The sequence below is a fragment of the Stegostoma tigrinum genome, chromosome 35, assembly GCF_030684315.1.
Source record: "Stegostoma tigrinum isolate sSteTig4 chromosome 35, sSteTig4.hap1, whole genome shotgun sequence".
Classification (NCBI taxonomy): Eukaryota; Metazoa; Chordata; class Chondrichthyes; order Orectolobiformes; family Stegostomatidae; genus Stegostoma; species Stegostoma tigrinum.
Genome location: NC_081388.1, coordinates 4,825,531 through 4,844,871, shown reverse-complemented (window position 1 = coordinate 4,844,871; position 19,341 = coordinate 4,825,531). Strand labels below are relative to the sequence as shown.

Here is a 19,341-nt window from a genome sequence, read left to right as displayed (position 1 = left end):
CGCTACTATGCCCATGGATTCCCAGGTGGGAGTAAATCCAGTCTCAAAGAATCCTCTCCAATAATTTCCCTAGCACTGACGTAAGGCTCACCAGCCTATAATTAGGTGGATTATCCCTGCCACTCTTTCTAAACAAAGAAACAAAATTGGCTATTTGCCAATCCTTTGGGACAACCCCTGTAGCTAAAGATTTCCCTCAAGGCCCCAGCAATTTCCGCTCTTGCCTCTCTCAGTATTCTGGGGTATTTCTGATCAGGCCGTGGGGGCTGGTCTACCTTAGCGTTTTTCAAGACCCCCAACATCTCCTCCCTTTTGATCTCAACACTACCCAAACTATCTACACATCCTTCCCCAGACTCATTATTCACCAAGCCCTTCTCTACGGTGAATATTGACGCAATTGTCCATTGTCAGGAAAAACCCATCTGGCTCACTAATGTCTTTTAGGGAAGGAAACTGCCATCCTTACCGAATCGGGCCTACATGCCACTCCAGGCCCACAGCAATGTGGTTGACTCTGAACTGCCCACTGGGCAATTAGGGATGGGCAACAAATGCTGCCTAGACAGTGATTCCCTCATCCCGTGAATGAATAAAGGAGAATAGGTCCTTTGGCCCATTAAGTTTGTACCACCAAAAACCTACTACTATCTACACTAGTCCCACTTTCCTGCACTAGGCTTAATAAACCCAAACAAACAGACAAACCGTGCCCAGAAACCATAACCACTCTCCCCTACAAAGAAATTTCAGAAATGACTGCCAGACTACTCAGACCTCTTGGCATCATGGTAGCCCACAAACCCACCAACACACTAAAGCAGCAGCTAATGAACTTAAAAGACCCTATACAGACAACAAGCAAAATGAATGTCATTTACAAAATACCTTGCAAGAACTGTGGCAAACACTACATTGGACAAACAGGCAGAAAGCTAGCCACCAGGATACATGAACATCAACTAGCCACAAAACGACATGACCCACTATCACTAGTATCCTTACATACAGATGAGGAAGGACACCACTTTGATTGAGACAACACATCCATCCTAGGACAAGCCAAACAGAGACATGCACGAGAATTCCTAGAAGCATGGCATTCCAACCGGAACTCCATCAACAAACATGTTGATTTGGAGCCAATCTACCATCCCCTGAGAAAAAGAACAGGAAATGACATCACCAACCCAAGAAAACCTAAACAGATAAATAGAAAGCGGGACATAACACCAGCGCTTCACCGGAGGCTCACTGATGATGTTACCTAGAATGGTGACGCAACGTCTGAAAACGAACCTTCCAGCTCAGCGAGCAATCTCACATCCACTTGGCTTAATATTTATTTTAATTGAGAACTTTCTTAATTCTTTTACCTGAAGCACAAATGCAATTACAGGCAAATGGTTGAGTAGAAATCGGGCTTTATGTGCCTTTAAGGCACAATTATCAAAATGGTGTATACATACTTATTTCACAAACAACATTCTGATTTATCTGAACAAGAGAGAAACTACTGCCAGCACTGGGGAGGATTATTGGATTCCTCCCAAGAACTTGGACAGGCCATCTCTCTTTTGGCTTTCTGCTCAGTGTGATGGACTCCAACTTAGTTCAGAGGGGCAGGTACTGTCAGATCTGGAATCAATTGCACAGATTGAAGTGACTTTTTGTAGGGAGAGAAGCACCTCCTGATATAAAACCCTTTTATCTGCATCCAGCTTTCACTCAGGGCTGAGGATATATCTTTTGCTGTAGATGGCTTCAACTGGGACATTTCTCTTTCATACATGTATTCCCCCAGACAGAATGTCAGTACTGTCTGCGCACTTCAAATACCCAGTTTCTTTCACTTATAGTTAACACACGTTATAACTAAATGCTGTCTGACTGATTTACACTAATAACTATTGGTAAATCAGTGACAAGTGATGCACATTTATCATTTCTATCAAGAAAAGCTAACTGCATCTAAATTATCCCCTATTTCAACAGTCATCTGTCAGCGAGATACAACTTGGAGGTGGAATTAATGCCATCACATACAATTACAATCAATATTATAAATAAATTTGGCAGGGGATTGGGAACTAAGTTGAAACATTTGAGAGGAAAAACAAGGTGCACAGAGGACAAAGACAACTACAGTAAAGAGTCAACAAAAACAAAGTTGCTGGAAAAGCTCAGCAGGTCTGGCAGCATCTCTGAAGGTGAAAACAGAGTTAATGTTTCGGGTCCAGTGACCCTCCCTCAGAAATGATGGCGGCAGGGAAAATGCCAGTTTATATACAGAAAATAGGAAGGTGGGTGGGGTAGGGAGTAAACAATAGGATAGAGCCCAAACAGAGAGAAAGACAATTGGACAGACAAAGGAGTTGCTAATAGAGGGGTTCGGAGGGTGAGTAGTTGTTAATGGGGACTGTTAGTGACTAACAACAGAGGGTGTGTAATAGGTTATGTGGTAACAAAGCTTGGTGTGTGGGTTGGGGGCTGGGACATGGGAGAGTTTAGGCCCTAAAATTATTGAACTCAATATTGAGTCCGGAGGGCTGTAGGGTCCCCAAGCGGAAAATGAGGTGTTGCTCCTCCAGCTTGTGTTGGTCTTCACTGGAACACTGCAGCAAGCCAGAGAGAGAGATGTTGGCCAGGGGGAAGGGTGGTCCTTTAAGTGCCAGTGACAGGTAGTTCAGGGTCTTTTTGCTAGCAGAACATAGATGTTCTGCAAAGCGGTCACCAAGTCTACACTCCATTTCCCCAATGTAGAGGAGATCACGTTGTGAGCAGCAAATGCAGACTAGATTCTGGGAAGTGCAGGTGAAGTGTTGCTTCACCTCGAAGGTATGTTTTGAACCCTTGTATACTGGAAAGGGAGGAGGTAAATGGGCAGGTGTTACACCTTTGTCAGTTACAGGGGAAGGATCTGTAGGGCTGTGTGGAGGCGTTGGGGGCGAAGCAAGTGTGGACCAGGGTGTCCTGGAGGGAACAGTCCCTGCTGAAGGTGGACAAGGAAGGGGAGGGGAATATGTGTCTGGTGGTGGCATCTTGCCGGAGGTGGTGGAAATGGCATTTGATGATCTTCTGGATATGGATGCTGGTGGGATGGTAGGTAAGGATAAGCTGTTGTGGGAGGGAAGAGAAGGGGTGATTGCAGAAGTGCGGGAGATGGGTCAGACCTGGTTAAGGGCCCTGTCGACAACGGAGCTGGGGAATCCTCAGCTGAGGAAGAACCTGGACATTTCAGCAGGCTGTCTTGTCAGAGTTGACCTCATCTGAACATATGCGACGGAGACAGAAGAACTGAGAGAATGGGATGGGATGGAATGGATCCTCATCAGACTACATTTCCACCACCTCCAACAAGACGACACCACCAGACACATATTCCTCTCCCATCCCTTGTCCACCTTCAGCAGGGATCGTCCCCTCGGGACACCCTGGTCCACACTTCCTTTAGCCCCAACAGCTCCCCACAGCCCTGTGGAACCTTCCAATGTAACCGGCAAAGGTGTAACACCTGCCCATTTACCTCCTCCCTTCCCAGTATCCAAGGGCCCAAACATACCTTCCAGGTGAAGCAACACTTCACCTGCACTTCCCAGAATCTAGTTTACTGCATTCGCTGCTTTTACACTGGGGAAACGAAGCGTAGACTTGGCGACTGCTTTGCAGAACATCTATGTTCTGCTAGCAAAAAAGACCCTGAACTGCCTGTCACCTGCCACTTCAATGCACCACCTTACTCCCTGGCCAACATCTCTGTCTCTGGCTTGCTACAGTGTTCCAGTGAAGCCCAACACACACTGGAGGAACAACACCTCATTTTCCACTTGGGGACCCTACAACCTTCCAGACTCAATACTGAGTTCAATAATTTTAGGGCCTAAACTCTCCCATGTCCGAGCACCCCACCCCACACGCTAGGCCTTGTTACCACATAGCCTGTCATTAGACACCTCCTGTTGTAATCACTAACAGTCACCATTAACAGCTATTCACCCTCCGAACCTCTTCGTTAGCAACTCCTTTGTCTGTCCAATTGTCTCTCTCTTTCTTTGGGGTCTATCCTATCGTTTACTCCCTACCCCAGCCACCTCTCTATTTCCTGCATATAAACTGACGTTTTCCAGTCACCATCAGTTCTGAGGAAAAGTTACCAGACCCGAAATGTTAACTCTGTTTTCTCTTTCACAGATGCTGCCAGACCTGCTGAGCTTTTCCAGCAACTTTGTTTTTGTTCCTGATTTACAGCATTCACAGTTCTTTCAGTTTCATATAGTAACGAGTAGATCAGAACAACTGGTATTACACAAAGAACTAACTGGGGGAGGGCTAACCTCAGCAAGCTGAAACAAGGCTGGCCCAAGAGGATTGGAAGCAAAAAATGCCATGCAAAACAGAATTGAACTGAAATTGAAACTGTAATCAAAGTGACTTCAAAGTGGAGATTATTTGGTACAGAATAGGCATCGGGAGGGAAAGGTAAGGGGCATCAAGCCAGAATTGAAAGAAAAGGTGTATGACATATATAAAGTTAATAGTACAGTAAAGAATTTCAAAAGGAGAGAAGTTATTAAGGGAGAGAGAGAGAGAGAGAGAGAGAGAGAGAGAGAGAAGAAGGAGAAGGAGAAGGAGGATAAATAAGCATCTGATGTAAAAGGGTTTCTATAATAATTCAGAAATAATAATCTTTTGCTTTTGGACACCACACAGAGATACTAGCTTAAATGACAGCCTAAACTGCCACCTGTAAATCATCGATGTAGTGAATTGGAAATTTATATGCAACGCCCATTACGGACAATGCAAGACAGCAAAAGTGAAGGAGGGGAAGGGTGAAATCAAAGTGGGGTTGGAGGAGGAACTGGATCTACATTTTTTTTTAAAAAGCCTATTTTCTAATCAACCTGTTCAGAGATATTATTACACAACTCTGGGGTAGGTGGGACTTGAACCTGGGGCACCTGACTCAGCTGTAAAGACACTGCCACCACACCATGAAATCCCGTCTTATTCTGCTTTTTTCTCCTTTTCTCTGTATCTGAAAGTGCCACTACATATAAACAAATGGCATTTCCCCAATCACCAGGGCTTTTTTTTGATTTTTAACAATTAACTGCCATCAGCACATCACCCTGTAGCCAGATAGTTACATGCAAACCACTGAAAAAGTGAGGGAGAAGTAGGGACAGTGGGAAGGGATTAAATCAAGATGGAGATGGATGGGGAGATAAAGCTACTTCTCTCTAAAAGGCATCAAGAATATTGGTGGACAATGTGTGCTGCCTCACCAAGGGCACCCCAGGCACAAACATGTGGCTGCTTTTTATTTAAAAACATCCAGAAGTGCTCTTACAGACAACCCCATCTCCAAGTCACCATGACCTGTTTTTAGCTATTAACCACCACCAGTAAATCACCTACATAACCAATTAGATATTTGCAAACCCATCAAGGGCAATGTAAACCATTAAATGGGAGGGAGAGGTGGGGAGACTGGGAAGGAATCAAATTAAAATTGAGCAATATATCCCCCACAATGCCAACTTCTCCCTTAAGGGATCAAAAGTGCATATGGGTCTGTTTTTCTCCCTTCCTTGTTAGTATATTGGGAAGTGTTCTGACACAACCAAACAGCTTTCCCACCAAATCCACATGACTTTTTTTTTTGCTTTTAACCCTTAAATCATTGTGCAATTAGAAGCGTACATGCAAAACCCATTATGGGAGAAGGGTCTGCTTTATGGATATTTTGCAATCAACCTGTTCAGAGATGGGATTGCAAACTTCTGAAGCAGGTGTGACTTGAACCCAGATATCCTGGCCCAGAGGTAGCGACACTACCACTGTGCCACAAATCTCCTAGGGACCTGATTTATGTATTTTTTTAAAAAATCAACCCTTTCAAACATGTTTGACACACTTCTGGAATAGGTAGGACTTGAAACTGCATCTTCTGACCCAGAGGTAGGGGCATTACCATTGTACCAGCTGCTGCCTAAGGTTCTGCTTTACTTTTTTCAGTTTAAATGCCAGCTTTATTAAACAATTTGAAGGGTTGGTGTTGATATAAAGATACATTTAGTCACATCCAAAAGGAAATATATTGAAATCCCTCTTGAATTATGTTCATACAAATAATGCAGAAGGTCAAGTACTGCATTTGTAACAATTCTGTTAATACACATTCCTTTGCATTAAGAGTGGCATATTCCCATAGGGAGGTACAGCAATGCAATTTCCTGAAGTATTAGAACCTAATGTCTTAAATATGTTCAATATTTGAAGACAAAGCTGCATGCTCATTAGACGTACCCATCAGTACCATAGGTGTGGCTGTTAGACTGAAATTCTTACATTAGTTCCCCCAAGAACTACAGAATATTTATTTGCATTTTTTTGCTGTTACATTATTTCAACATCCCTCCACTTTCTGGCTGAAGCAACTTAATCATCACTCTTTTATCCCCCCTTTACTTTGCTCAGTTGGCTTTCTGGAATTGATCTGACCAGCAAATTCTCATGGGTCATCCTGTCTTCACCACCGCAGCCAAGCCTGCTCCCGCCTGAAAACTGCTGGCAGCACAAGAGTCTGCTTTCTAAAGGACTTGGGTGAGGAGTCTGCACTGGACAAGCCATTTCCTGTTCCCAAGGAAAATCACATTCATCGAGTTCCATAGGGAGATGAATCAGTGATTTGCCACGGGGCTTAAAGGGATTGACACAGTTCCCAAAATTTTTTTAAAAATGGGCGCAAACGGTAGAACAGTCAAAAGGAACCAAGATAACACAGTGTGGAGCTGGATGTACACAGCAGGCCAAGCAGCATCTCAGGAGCACAAAAGCTGACGTTTCAGGCCTAGACCCTTCATCAGAGAGGGGGATGGGGGGAGGGAACTGGAATAAATAGGGAGAGAGGAGGAGGCGGACCGAAGATGGATAGAGGAGAAGGTAGGTAGATAGAAGAGTACAGGAGGGGAGGTAGGGAGGGGATAAGTCAGTCCAGGGAGGACGGGCAAGTCAGGGGAGTGGGATGAGGTTAGTAGGTAGGAAATGGAGGTGTGGCTTGAGGTGGGAGGAGGGGATAGGTGAGAGCAAGAGCAGGTTAGGGAGGCAGGGACGAGCTGGGCTGGTTTTGGGATGCAGTGGGGGGGGGGGGGGGGGGGGGGGGAGATTTTGAAGCTGGTGAAACCACATTGATACCATTGGGCTGCAGGGCTCCCAAGCGGAATATGAGTTGCTGTTCCTGCAACCTACAGGTGGCATCAGTATGGCACTGGAGGCGGCCCAGGTGGGCATGTCGCCTAAGGAATGGGAGGGGGAGTTGAAATGGTTTGCGACTGGGAGGTGCAGTTGTTTTTTGCGAACCGAGGGTAGGTGTTCTGCAAAGCAGTCCCCAAGCCTCCACTTGGTTTCCCCAATGTAGAGGTAGCCACAACGGGTATAACAGATGCAGTATACCACATTGGCAGATGTGCAGGTGAACATCTGTTTGATGTGGAAAGTCATCTTGGGGCTGAGGGTGGGCGTGAGGGAGGTGGCGTGCAGGCAAGTGTAGCACTTCCTGCGGTTGCGGGGGAAAGTGCCAGGTGTGGTGGGGTTGGAGAGGAGTGTGGAGCGGACAAGGGAGTTGCGGAGAGAGAGGTCTCTCCAGAAGGCAGACAAGGGTGGGGATGGAAATATGTCTTTAGTAGTGGGGTCGGATTGTAGATGGCGGAAGTGTTGGAGGATGATGCATTGTATCCAGAGGTTGGTGGGGTGGTATGTGAGGACTAGGGAGATTCTCTTTTGGCAGTTATTGCGGGGGCAGCGTGTGAGTGATGAGTTGCGGGAAATGGTGATAAGCAGATGTTCACCTGCACATCTGCCAAAGTGGTATACTGTATCCACTGTACCCGTTTTGGCTTCCTCTACATTGGGGAAACCAAGCGGAGGCTTAGGGACCACTCTGCAGAACACCTACGCTTGGTTTGCAATAAACAACTGCACCTCCCAGTCGCCATTATAACTCCCCCTCCCATTCCTTAGATGACATGTCCATCCTGGGCCTCCTGCAGTGCCATAATGATGCCACCCGTAGGCGGCAGGAACAGCAACTCATATTCCGCTCGGGAACCCTGCAGCCCAATGGTATCAATGTGGATTTCACCAGCTTCAAAATCTCCCCTTCCCCCACTGCATCCCAAAACCAGCCCAGCTCATCCCCGCCTCCCTAACCTGTTCTTCCTCTCACCTATCCCCTCCTCCCACCTCAAGCCGCACCTCCATTTCCCATCTGCTAACCTCATCCCAACTCCTTGACTTGTCCGTCCTCCCCGGACTGACCTATCCCTTCCTTACTTCCCCACCTAAGCTCTGCTCTCCTCTCCACCTATCTTCTCCTCTATCCATCTTCGGTCCGCCTCCCCCTCTCTCCATATTTATTTCAGAATCCTCTCCCCATCCCCCTTTTCTGATAAAGGGGTCTAGGCCCAAAACTCAGCTTTTGTGCTCTTTTAAGATGCTGCTTGGCCTGCTGTCTTCATCCAGCTCCACACTTTGTTATCTCGGATTCTCCAGCATCTGCAGTTCCCATTATTTCTAGTCAGAAGGAACCAATTGATATCAGAAAGGAGAATTTCTGGAGACCAAGGACACAGCTAAGGCACTAAATAAAATATTTTATGCTATTTTCAATAGAGATGAAGATGCTGCCAATGTAGGAATAAAGGAGGAGGAAACAGTAACACTGAATCGGACTAAAATAGATGGAGCTGCTTAAACTATAAGCTGTACTTATGAATGACTTTAGTTATCTGGAGCAACTCCTTGGAGTAGAGCAAATCAAGGGGAGGTGTGACGGTGTTCAAATTAAGTAAAGAAAAACTGTTGCCATGCACAGATGCGCTGGTAACCAGAAGACCACAAATCTAAGGTGACTGGCAAAAGATTCGGAATTGATATAAAAAAGCCTTTCATTTGTAGTGTGACTGGAATGGACTGTTTGAAAGGGTAATGGAAGCCAACTCAAGTATTCAAAAGAGAAATGAATAAACATTACAAGAGAAAAATTCAAGTGACAGCTCTGCCAAACAGCCAATGCAGAGGTGAAGAACTGAACATCTCTCATCTCTATTACTGCATTACACACACACAGATATCCCAAATTGAGCCCTTAGGGAATTAATATGGTGATATGACAAGTTAACAGCAAGATGAGAACTAGGAACATCCTAATCTACTAAATTCATGGTCTTTTGTTTAAAGAATTTGCTTTTATGCCGAATCTCTGTTTCCTGATTTTTTTGAGAGGTTTGGCCATTACCTAACTGACTAAATCACTAAATGCAACGATCCTTGAAGAAGAGTTTTAAGAATGATACCCTACTTAAGGAATTCACCCAGATAACTCTTGTAACATTTCAAATCATTGTTGTAATGAAAAAGTAGAAAATATAACTCCCTATTTCTATAACCACAAAAATACAATTATGTCAAGGCTATTCAATGCCATCTCAAGATTTTTAAGAGGCAAATTACTGCAATTGCTGGAATCTGTACTGAATTCAACAAATGCTGGTGATCACAATGGGTCAGACGGCATCTATGAAGAGAGAGCAAGCTAATGTTTCAAGTCTGGATGACTCTTCCTCAAAGCTGAAGGGAAGTGTGGAAGGGGCAGCATTTATGCTACAGTTGGGGGAGGGTGGTGTGGGGTGCTGGCGTGTAGAGTGCAAGTGGAGAAAAGATGTTGATAGTTCAGATTGAGTGAAACAGGATGAGAGAATGACAGAACAATGGTGTGTCTTAGTGCCAGATCTGAAAGCGCCAACAGTCCCTCTGGGGTGGAGGGAGGGTAGAGAGGACATGATAATAGAGAATGCAACAAGTAAAGCTAAAAGAAGGGAAGAAATGGAAGTTGGTTCACAATTTAAAAGTGTTGAACTCAATCTTAAATCCAGAAGGCTGTAAAATGCCTAGTCTAAAGATGAGATACTGTTCCTCCAGTTTGCTCTGTTGGCTGCTCAAACGTTTAGAAGTTATTTTACCTATTATCTTTCAAAGGCTGCATAGTTTTGCTAGAATCATAATATTTCTCTAAATATTCTGTCTTCCTGTGTCTGACCCAGCCAGGGCAACTTTGAAACACACAAAATTAGACGAAGTTGCAAAATCTCTGCATGGTTTTCGAAGGTCCACAGCCTTGCAGTTTCTACACAGATAAAACTACAACTCCCTCACCTAGAATTTCCTGATGGGGATTCTAAACAAAACCTATTCCTTTTCCACCTGTCCTCCAAAACTGATTTTCGTGGTGCATTAGATAAGTAGCCAACAGTCACAAAGTGAAACCTGTAAATAAATAAGTGGAAACTCACTTTCCACCTCAACCAAAATCACCATCAACAGATTGACTAACGATTTCTCTCATTACTGCCTATGCGATGTTGCTGGTTGCAAAATAGTTGCAATGTAATTGTCCCAACATAATATACCTTACATTTCAAAGTAATTAATTGTACTTGTTCCAAAGAAAAGTGATAAACCTGAATCGTTAGCTTTGTTGCTCTCTCCGCAGATGCTCTGTCAGCTGATTTAATCTAAGTTTTTCGGATTCAGATTTTCAGCATCTGCAGTATTTTGCTCTCCCAAGTGTACCTAATATGTTCTGGGACATTAGAAAGAGGATCAGGCACTTACCTGGAAGACAAAGAAAGGGGCAGTAGCTCTCTCCTTGAAGAGTTGCATGAATTCAGGAACCACCATTTCAGCCCTGACAAATAAATAAATGCTCCTATTAGAGATAGAAAAACACACTGTATCCGTGAGGATACACTGAATAATTTTAAACACTGTGAATGCACATTACCAGTCATCGGTTTTGCAGGAACAATGGCTTACTTAGGTGATTTTTAAAATAATTCTTTATTACATGTTCTCTTCTAGCCCTTTTAGCAATCTGAAAGTTGATCAGGCTGACAGGGGAACTAACCCAACGGCAATTAGCTGCTCTGAAACTCAAGATTAGACAAAGTTGGTCCGGCTGGGACAGACACAGTAAAACAAAATATTGAGGGAATCATTGTGAATCTGACAAAACCCACCATGTGCCACTTACCGGATTTCTCAAAGATGCATATAATCTGGCAGTGCAAAAAGCCCTTTGCTAAAATTAGAGGTAAGGAGATGAGGAGAAGTCTTTTGACAATGAAAACAGTTGTGTTGATCTGGAATGCACTACCTGAAAAGGATTCTAGAGTCATACAATAGTAGAGATGTGCAGCCCTGATTTGCCTTTCCAAAACGTAGCACCTCACGTTTATCTAGATTAACTTCCTTCTACAATTCCTTGGCCCGCTGGCCCATCAAATCAAGGTCCTGTTATACTCTGAGGTAACCTTCTTTGCTGTTCATGACACCTTCAATTTTGGTGTCATCTCTAAATTTAATAACCATATTAAGGGCGGCACGGTGGCTCGGTAGTTAGCACTGCAGCCTCACAGCACCAGGGACCCAGGTTCGATTCCAGCCTCGGGCGACTGTCTGTGTGGAGTTTGCACATTCTCCCTGTGTCCGTGTGGGTGTCTTCCGGGTGCTCCGGTTTCCTTCTACAGTCCAAAGATGTGCAGTTTAGGTGGATTGGCCATGCTAACTTGCCCATAGTGTTCAGGGGTGTGGGGGATGCTTCAAGGGGCGGTGCGGACTTGTTGGGCCATCTGTAGGTAATCTAACCTAATCTAATCAAAAATCTAACCATATTTCCTATATTCATATCAAAGTCATTTATGTAAATGACAAAAAGCAATGGACCCAGCACCAATGCCTGCGGCACACCACTGGTCACAGGCCTCCAGTCCAAAAAGCAATCCTTCACCACCATCCTCTGTCCCCTACCTGCGAGCTAACTTCACAACCAAATGACTATTCCACATGATCTAAACTTGTTAACCAGTCTACCAAGCGGAACCTTGTCGAACATTTTACTAAAGTCCACCGCTCTGCCTTAGTCAATCCTCATCTCAAAAATAAACTCAATCAAGTTAGTGATGCAATTCCCCATGTGCAAAGCCATGTTGACAACCCCTAATCAGTTCTTGCCTTTCCAAATATATGTAAATCCTGTCCCTCTGAATCCCCTCCAACAAATTGCTGACCACTGTTGTCAGGCTCACTGGTTTATACTAAATAAAAACTGAAAGAATTGCAGATGCTGTAAATCTGTTCTGAGGAAGGGTCACCAGACCCAAAATGTTAACTCTGACTTTTTTTCTTCACAGATGCTGCAAGACCTGCTGAGCTTTTCAGTAACTTTGTTTTTGTCACTAGTCTATAGTTGCCTGCTTCTTCCTTACCAACTTTCTCAAATAGTGGCACCACATTAGCCAACCTCCATTCTTACGGCACCTCACACATGGCTATTGCTAGCTTCCTGCAAATTTCTAGTGGACACCCAATCCAGTCCTGGGAATCAATCCACCTTTATGTAGATTAAGACATCCAGCTCCTCCTCCTCTGTAATACAGACACAGTTTTGAGGTGGATGGAAAATTAATGATGACTTTTGAAAGAGAATTGGAAACGTACCTGAAAGGGAGAAATCTGAAGGTCTTTGAGGGAAAGCTTGGGGAAATGGAGCTAATTGGACAGTATTTTTAAAACAGCTGACACAGGTCCAACTGGATAAATAGCTTCCTTCTGTGGCATTTACAGCCTACATTTTAAGAGCATTCTTTCTGCACCATGACAATATTTTTATTTGACTCAGTATCAAAAAGATAGTTTTTCCGATGGATTCTACACTTTAATGAAGACCATCAATATCTCTTTGATTAGGTTAGATTCCCTACAGTGTGGAAACAGGGCCTTCAGCCCAACAAGTCCACAACGCCCCTTGGAGCATCCCAGCCAGACCCAGCCCCCTATAACCCACACACTCCTGAACACTACGGGCAATTTAGCATGTCCGATCCACCTAGCCTTCATATCTTTGGACTGCGGGAGGAAACCAGAGCACCCAGAGGAAACCCACGCAGACACAGGGAGAATGTGCAAACTCCGCACAGACAGTTACCCGAGGCTGGAATCAAACCCGGCTCCCTGGTGCTGAGAGGCTCTGGTCAACTGATTGCCTGCAGTATTCCCTTTCAGCACTATTGTTCAATATACTGAGCAAAGGAGTATTGGTATAGAAAGTAAACTGAAGAATATTACGTGTAAGCTATCAAAATAATAGATTTTGTTTTTACAGAAGTGAAGAAAAGTAAAGAAACAGTTGATTGACAAGAAGAATGGCATCATCCTTCCTCACAACGAATACCCAACTTGCAGCACATACTTGTTTGAACTATATTTCCTTTCTGCAGTTGCTAGCTCCTTCTCATCCTGGAAGCCTTTGGCACCCTGGTAGAACTGGAGTTGTAAATTCACTGGGAAAGCCACAGGACGGAACTGTTTCTCATTTTCATCAAACCAGTATTTAATCTTCTGAAACTCAAAAGAGATGGTTTTCTGCTGGTGCTCATCCTGCACAGAGAGAGAGATAAATCTGCTTTAAAGCACCAGTACAAGAACATTGCGATTCAGAGTTGTGGCAGAAGGGTCTATTCAGTTTATTGTGAAGTGACTTTAAATCACCAACAGGAACATAATTAACATCTGATCTCCCAATCCAATACATCATTATATTGTGAATTCGCTAATGTCCTTCAGTTCAACAGCTCTACTTGGTAGGTTGCTTAATTTAATAATTTTAAACACAAACCTTAAATTTACTTCTCATGAATTTAAACTTTCTCACACTGAATTTTCTGAATTAATTTTACCTATATAACAGCGACAATGTCCAATAATACCTGCTTTCCTGACCGCAAACCTAATGTTTCTCTAAATCTTCCTCAGTGTTTGCACACTTAAATTTTGTGTAGATCTCTGTTTTCTTCGTATTGAACGAATATCTTTATGAAGTGCAACAAATGTGATAGAACATTATTTCAATCAAGATTGAGGTGCATTGTAAGTTCAGTATAAGCTCTACACTCAAACGTCATCCTTTATTCGCTTCAACATTCTGTCTGGAGGTCAAATTGCTTGTCAATGCACAAAATTTGATCAAACAATTGGACTCTGACTGCCTGGTTCATTAACTGCTGACCTTTATGGTTGTATGAGGGGTATAGTTCTACCACTGAATAACAATATTGCACTAGTAATTTACAATTTTTTTGTAAATCTAATGATCGATGATCAAAATATTAACTTAGGTAACTTTAAACTGCATTAAAACCACTTGCAAGAAGCATAGACAACTATAGTGCCTCACCTGCATTAAAAAATCTCAGCCACACTGTTAAAACAAAGGTTTCACTTTAAATGAAATGAAAACCAAAAATGCTGCAAATGCTCTGCAGATCTGGCAGTTTCTGAGGAGAGTTTGGATAAAATGTCATGATCTGAAATGTTAACTATGTTTCTTTCTCCAAGGATACTGCCTGACCTGATGAGCATTGTCACAGTCTTCCATTTTTATTTCAAATTTCTAGCATCCGTCATAGTCTGCATTTTAACTGGTTATTAGTGTCAAGATTTTTGGCAATTTTAGCATCAAACATCAATGCACAGAAACAGTACCTTTGTCCCATGCATCCACGCCAGTCATAAACAACAATTTAGCTTCACTAATCCTATTTTCCAGCACTTGGCCCATATAAGCCTGCAGGCCTTGGCATTGCAAGTGCACATCTAAACACTTCTTTGTAGACACTTGCACACATCATTCTTAGGAACAAATAGAACATCAAGGGCACTAGTGGTATGTTTCATCCTGATGACAACAGAAACATGGAGTCACTACCAGACAGCTGAGCTTTTGATAACAAAGACCATTAACTTCAGTCACCCTATTAGTCAACTGAAGGAAATTTTCACTCAACTAGCTTAAACACTGGACAAAAGATAGTAAGAATTGTCTCAGCATCACCAACTTCTGTCGTTTAAATCACTCCTTCGCCAACCTCCTACCTCCTCTAGTCCTTCCACTCCCCCAACCCTTTTCCACCCAGTCTTCATCTGCTTAAACACCATTCATCTCCTAAATCTGACATACTGAAATTTCAACTTCTTCTCCTCAGATGCCACCTAACCTGCTGAGCGTTTTCCGGTTTTACTCCAGATTTCCAGCATCAGCAGTATTCTGCTTTTGTAATTTAGATTATGTTGATTTTCCTGGAAACAGAACAGCTTCAGCCTTGTGTGTGATTGAAGAGCTCCCGCTGGCGAGCATTTACTGCGTACCTGGTCATGTAGGAGTGCCACGAGCTCAGGGGAGCCATTGTTCGGCGTAGGAACAACCTTGGCCCAGGTTGCTTTGAAGGGGTTGGACTCCTGCAGGACATGAAAACAAAACAGATTACAGTCCAGACAAATTCGAGTTTTCCTGTACATTTCATACCTTTCAGCAAGTTCAGACAATTTTTGGGAAACACCACAAATCCCCCAGAAATTTCAAGCGTTCAGATTTGCAAACATCATTTAAACAGTGACCTAAAAAAGGTCTCTTTGTGATATGAACCACAACACCCCCAGTTCTTATTAGTTCATACAATCAGGAATTTCTGAGATAAAGGGAGTCTTTAATTATTCACTACCTATTTCTATCAATGACTCGTCAAAAGACCCAGATATGAAGCACAGACAACCCACTGGCACTGACCTTTGGGGGTGTTTTTGGGCTTGTTCCTCCTAAGCATGCTACATGCACCACACATCATGTTTCAACTTAGCCATACACTATATTCTCAAAATGTTACCTTCTAAAAACAACTTAAACTAATTTCACTTCACCATCTTGCCATCACAGCACCAGGCTCAATTCCATTCTTGTCCAAATACCAGCCATTCCGAAACCGCAAGGGCAACAGGACAGTGATCATGCAGCGATCGCAACAGTTGCACTGGATTCAATGTCGATAATTCACAGTCTCAATGTAAAGATAAATTTGAATAAGGAGAAGTAGGAGTCAGAAAGTATCCTTCCCTTTCCAAAGTCCAATCAGCAGCAGAGCTAATGCACTGTATACACTACACAGAAACTGATTCCAAACAAAATCACACCTCAATCACCAGCACTTGGGATACACAATCCCTGTAGTGTGTATAGTGATCACTGCACATACCAAAGGACCCGAGGAGCATTTTAAGATGCAGATAATCCCTGTGCAACAGGGCTGCTATATGTTACAGCATTAACTTCGCAAAGATCTAGAGATGCTCCCAGCCAGCCTGGCATCCAGTTCACATTCAGTTTTGGTAAGTAGACATCTTGGTACAGTGTCCATCCATTGAGCAGAGGCATTAACAATAAATTGATTTTCATGCCACAGATGGAAGATGATAAAACTCATAAAAGGGTGCAACAATGAACAAAGTCCTATTGTTGTTAAGCGTGCAAAAGTAAAGAATTCCACGAAGTCACTGCCCTCAGAGAAGAAACTCCTCCTTATCGCTGGCTCAAATTTGGAACCCCCTATTTTGAGATTATGTCCTCTGGTGTCAGACTCCCTCACAGAGGGAAATAACCTTTCCATATCTGCCTTGTCAAGTCTCTTAAGTGCCTTGTATGTTTCAATAAGGTTGCCCCATTCTATTCAAATGACAAGTCCAATCTACTTAACCTTTCCCCATAAGACAGTTCTGCCACACCTAGTGAAGGTTCTCTGCTTCCAATGCCATTATATCTTCCCTCAGATAAAGGGCCCAAAACTGTTCACAATATTCCAGCTGTGGTCTGACCAGTGCCTTATATAGTTTTAACAAAATCTCCCTACATTTGTACACCATTCCCTTTGAAATAAGGGACAGCATTCCGTTTGCCTTCCTCACTGAAATTCACTGCTAACTTTTTATGATCCAGTTAACACTGGTTTTCTCTCCACAAATGCTGCCATACCTGCACAGTTTCTCCAGCACTTTATATTTTATCCTATTTCAGTGGTCATTCTTAGAATAAAATAGAACATCAAGGGCACTAGTGGTATGGTTCATCCTGATGATAACAGAAACATGGAGTCACTACCAAAGAGCTAAGCTTTTGATAACAAAGACCATTAATTCCAGTCACCCTATTAGTCAGTTGAAGGAAATTTTCACTCAACTAGCCTAAACACTGGACAAGAGATAGTAAGAATTGCCAATGCTGGAGTAAAGGATAACACAATGTGGAGTTGGAGGAACACAGCAGGTCAGACAGCATCACAGCAGCAGAAAAGTTGATGTCTCGCGTTGGGATCCTTCTTCATTTTTCTGAAGAAGGATCCCAACCCAGAATGTCAACTTTCCTTCTCCTCTGATGCTGCCTGGCCTGCTATGATCCTCCAGCTCCACACTGTGTTATCTCCAAATATTGGACTAGCAGTGTTTAGAAGAATGAAGGGCAATCTCATAGAAATTTATAAAATTCTGACAGGATTAGGGGGTAAATGCAGGAAGAACATTCCCATCATTGGGGTGGGGGTGGGGGGCAATCCAAACCAGCCAGTCACAGTCTAAGGATATGGGGTAAACCAGGAAGGACCAAGATGAGGAGAAGTTTCTTCACCCAGAGAGTGGTGGCCTGTGGAATTCTTTGCCACAGAAAGCAACTGAGACCAAAACAACAAATGTTTTCAAGCAGACAGACAGCTTCAGCTCCTACGACTGAAGAGATCAAAGGGTATAGGGAGAAAGCAGGAACAGGGTCCTCAGTTGAATGACCAACCATGATCATAATGAATAGTGAAGCAGCCAAGAAGAGTTGAATGGCCTAACCCTGCTCCTACTTCCGATGTTTATCTTTGTCAGTGTGCTATTTATAGTATGTATATGATCTGTTTCCCTTCAGTGGCAGGTGCAAAGACAGAAGCCTACAGGGAGGGATTCAAATGTGGGTGTCTGGGAAAAATGGTCACAAAAGTTGGAATATAGCAATATACAAAGAATTGCAGACATTGTAAAGTGTAAGTTTCAAAGGCTGGATGACAGCACAGAAATTACATGGGAGCAGTGCACAAATTCAACCTGCGATGTCCCAAAACCATCCACGAAAAGCCAACCACTGGGGCAAACAATTAGGGAAAAGATCTTCCCAATCCAGTAAGTAGAATAGACAGAACCTGACCAGAGCTTGCTGCTATATGCCTATCAACAACAAATGTGGGAGAGAACCAGATCACAAATTGATAAGCAAGCAGTTTGGCAAGTAGGTGCTGGCATTGAGGGAGTCACAAGGGGAGCTGGAACCTTCTTTGATCCGGTTGGGATATTGGCCTTTTACCAGGTTAAAGTGACGCAGCTTTTGCTTGCTCGAAGAGAGGAATGAAAATGGCTAAAGGAGAAATAAGGAACAGAAGAAGCCTCCAAGGAGATCAAGGAGGGAAAAAGAGAAAAGGCATTGGGAAGAGGAAGCTGCAACAGGGATGGGGTTTGCAGCAAGAACCTGCTGCAAGAGCACCTGTCAATCAAGGAATACCCAGCTAATGGGATCCAGGGAAATATGAAATCATTGTGGTGATGAACTGCTTGCTGGTAAACATGAAATCTCTACTTTAAGGCATGTGGTGCAGAAGCGATGTTGCTGGATTAGAAATCCACAACACCAGGCCCACGATCTGAGGACATGGGTTCTAATTGCAGCACTGCAGATGGTGAAATTTAAATTGAATCAAAAATGATTTTAAAAAACTAGTCTAATGGTTATCACGACAACTATCACCAATTGCTGTAAAAACCTATCAGGCTCACTAAAACCCTTTAGTGAAGGAAATCTCCTATCCTTACCTGATCTGGCCTACACGTGACTCCAGATTCTCAGCAATGACCCGCTAGTTAACTGTTACCCAGGCAATCAGGGATGGACAATAAATGCTGGCCAGTGAAGCCCATGAAATAGATTTAAAAATCTTTATGAGTTACTATACTCAAGTAAAAATGTCTTCAGTGCTACTACAATGAAGTGTGTCAAATGTTAAATGGAAATCTAATATTAAGGTGCAATGAATGGAGCTGTAATTGCCTAGTTAAAATGGTCTGACTTGTGCTTATTTAATAAAAAACCATCAGCTGTGATCTCACCATGCTTAAGGTTTGTATCAGCTATTTTGAATAAAGGCTTTTGTTATTCCTACACCAATTTAAGTACTGAGGTATCCAGTAAGTCAAAGCTTTTTATGCATGTGGTGACTTTACATTTAATTGAGGGTTGATAAATCATTGATACATTCTTCGTCTAATTCTGCTTCAGTGCATGCCCAAATACACCATATAGCAACACAAATACACAAAGTATTGCTATCATGTATCTGCCTCGCAAAATGAATTAGTGAGTGAAAAAGA

At 43.2% G+C, this 19,341-nt stretch overlaps 1 protein-coding gene across 1 annotated transcript in view; it reads right to left on the bottom strand.

Moving 5' to 3' along the window:
- Positions 1-19,341, bottom strand: part of atp13a1 (ATPase 13A1) — a 102,492-nt gene that overhangs the window by 78,467 nt on the left and 4,684 nt on the right. Inside the window, exons 2-4 of the mRNA XM_059639921.1 lie at positions 15,268-15,357; positions 13,313-13,500; positions 10,678-10,750 (exon numbers count right to left, since the gene is read on the bottom strand). Coding sequence (XP_059495904.1) covers positions 10,678-10,750; positions 13,313-13,500; positions 15,268-15,357 — 351 coding nt within the window. The remainder of the gene's footprint in view (positions 1-10,677; positions 10,751-13,312; positions 13,501-15,267; positions 15,358-19,341) is intronic.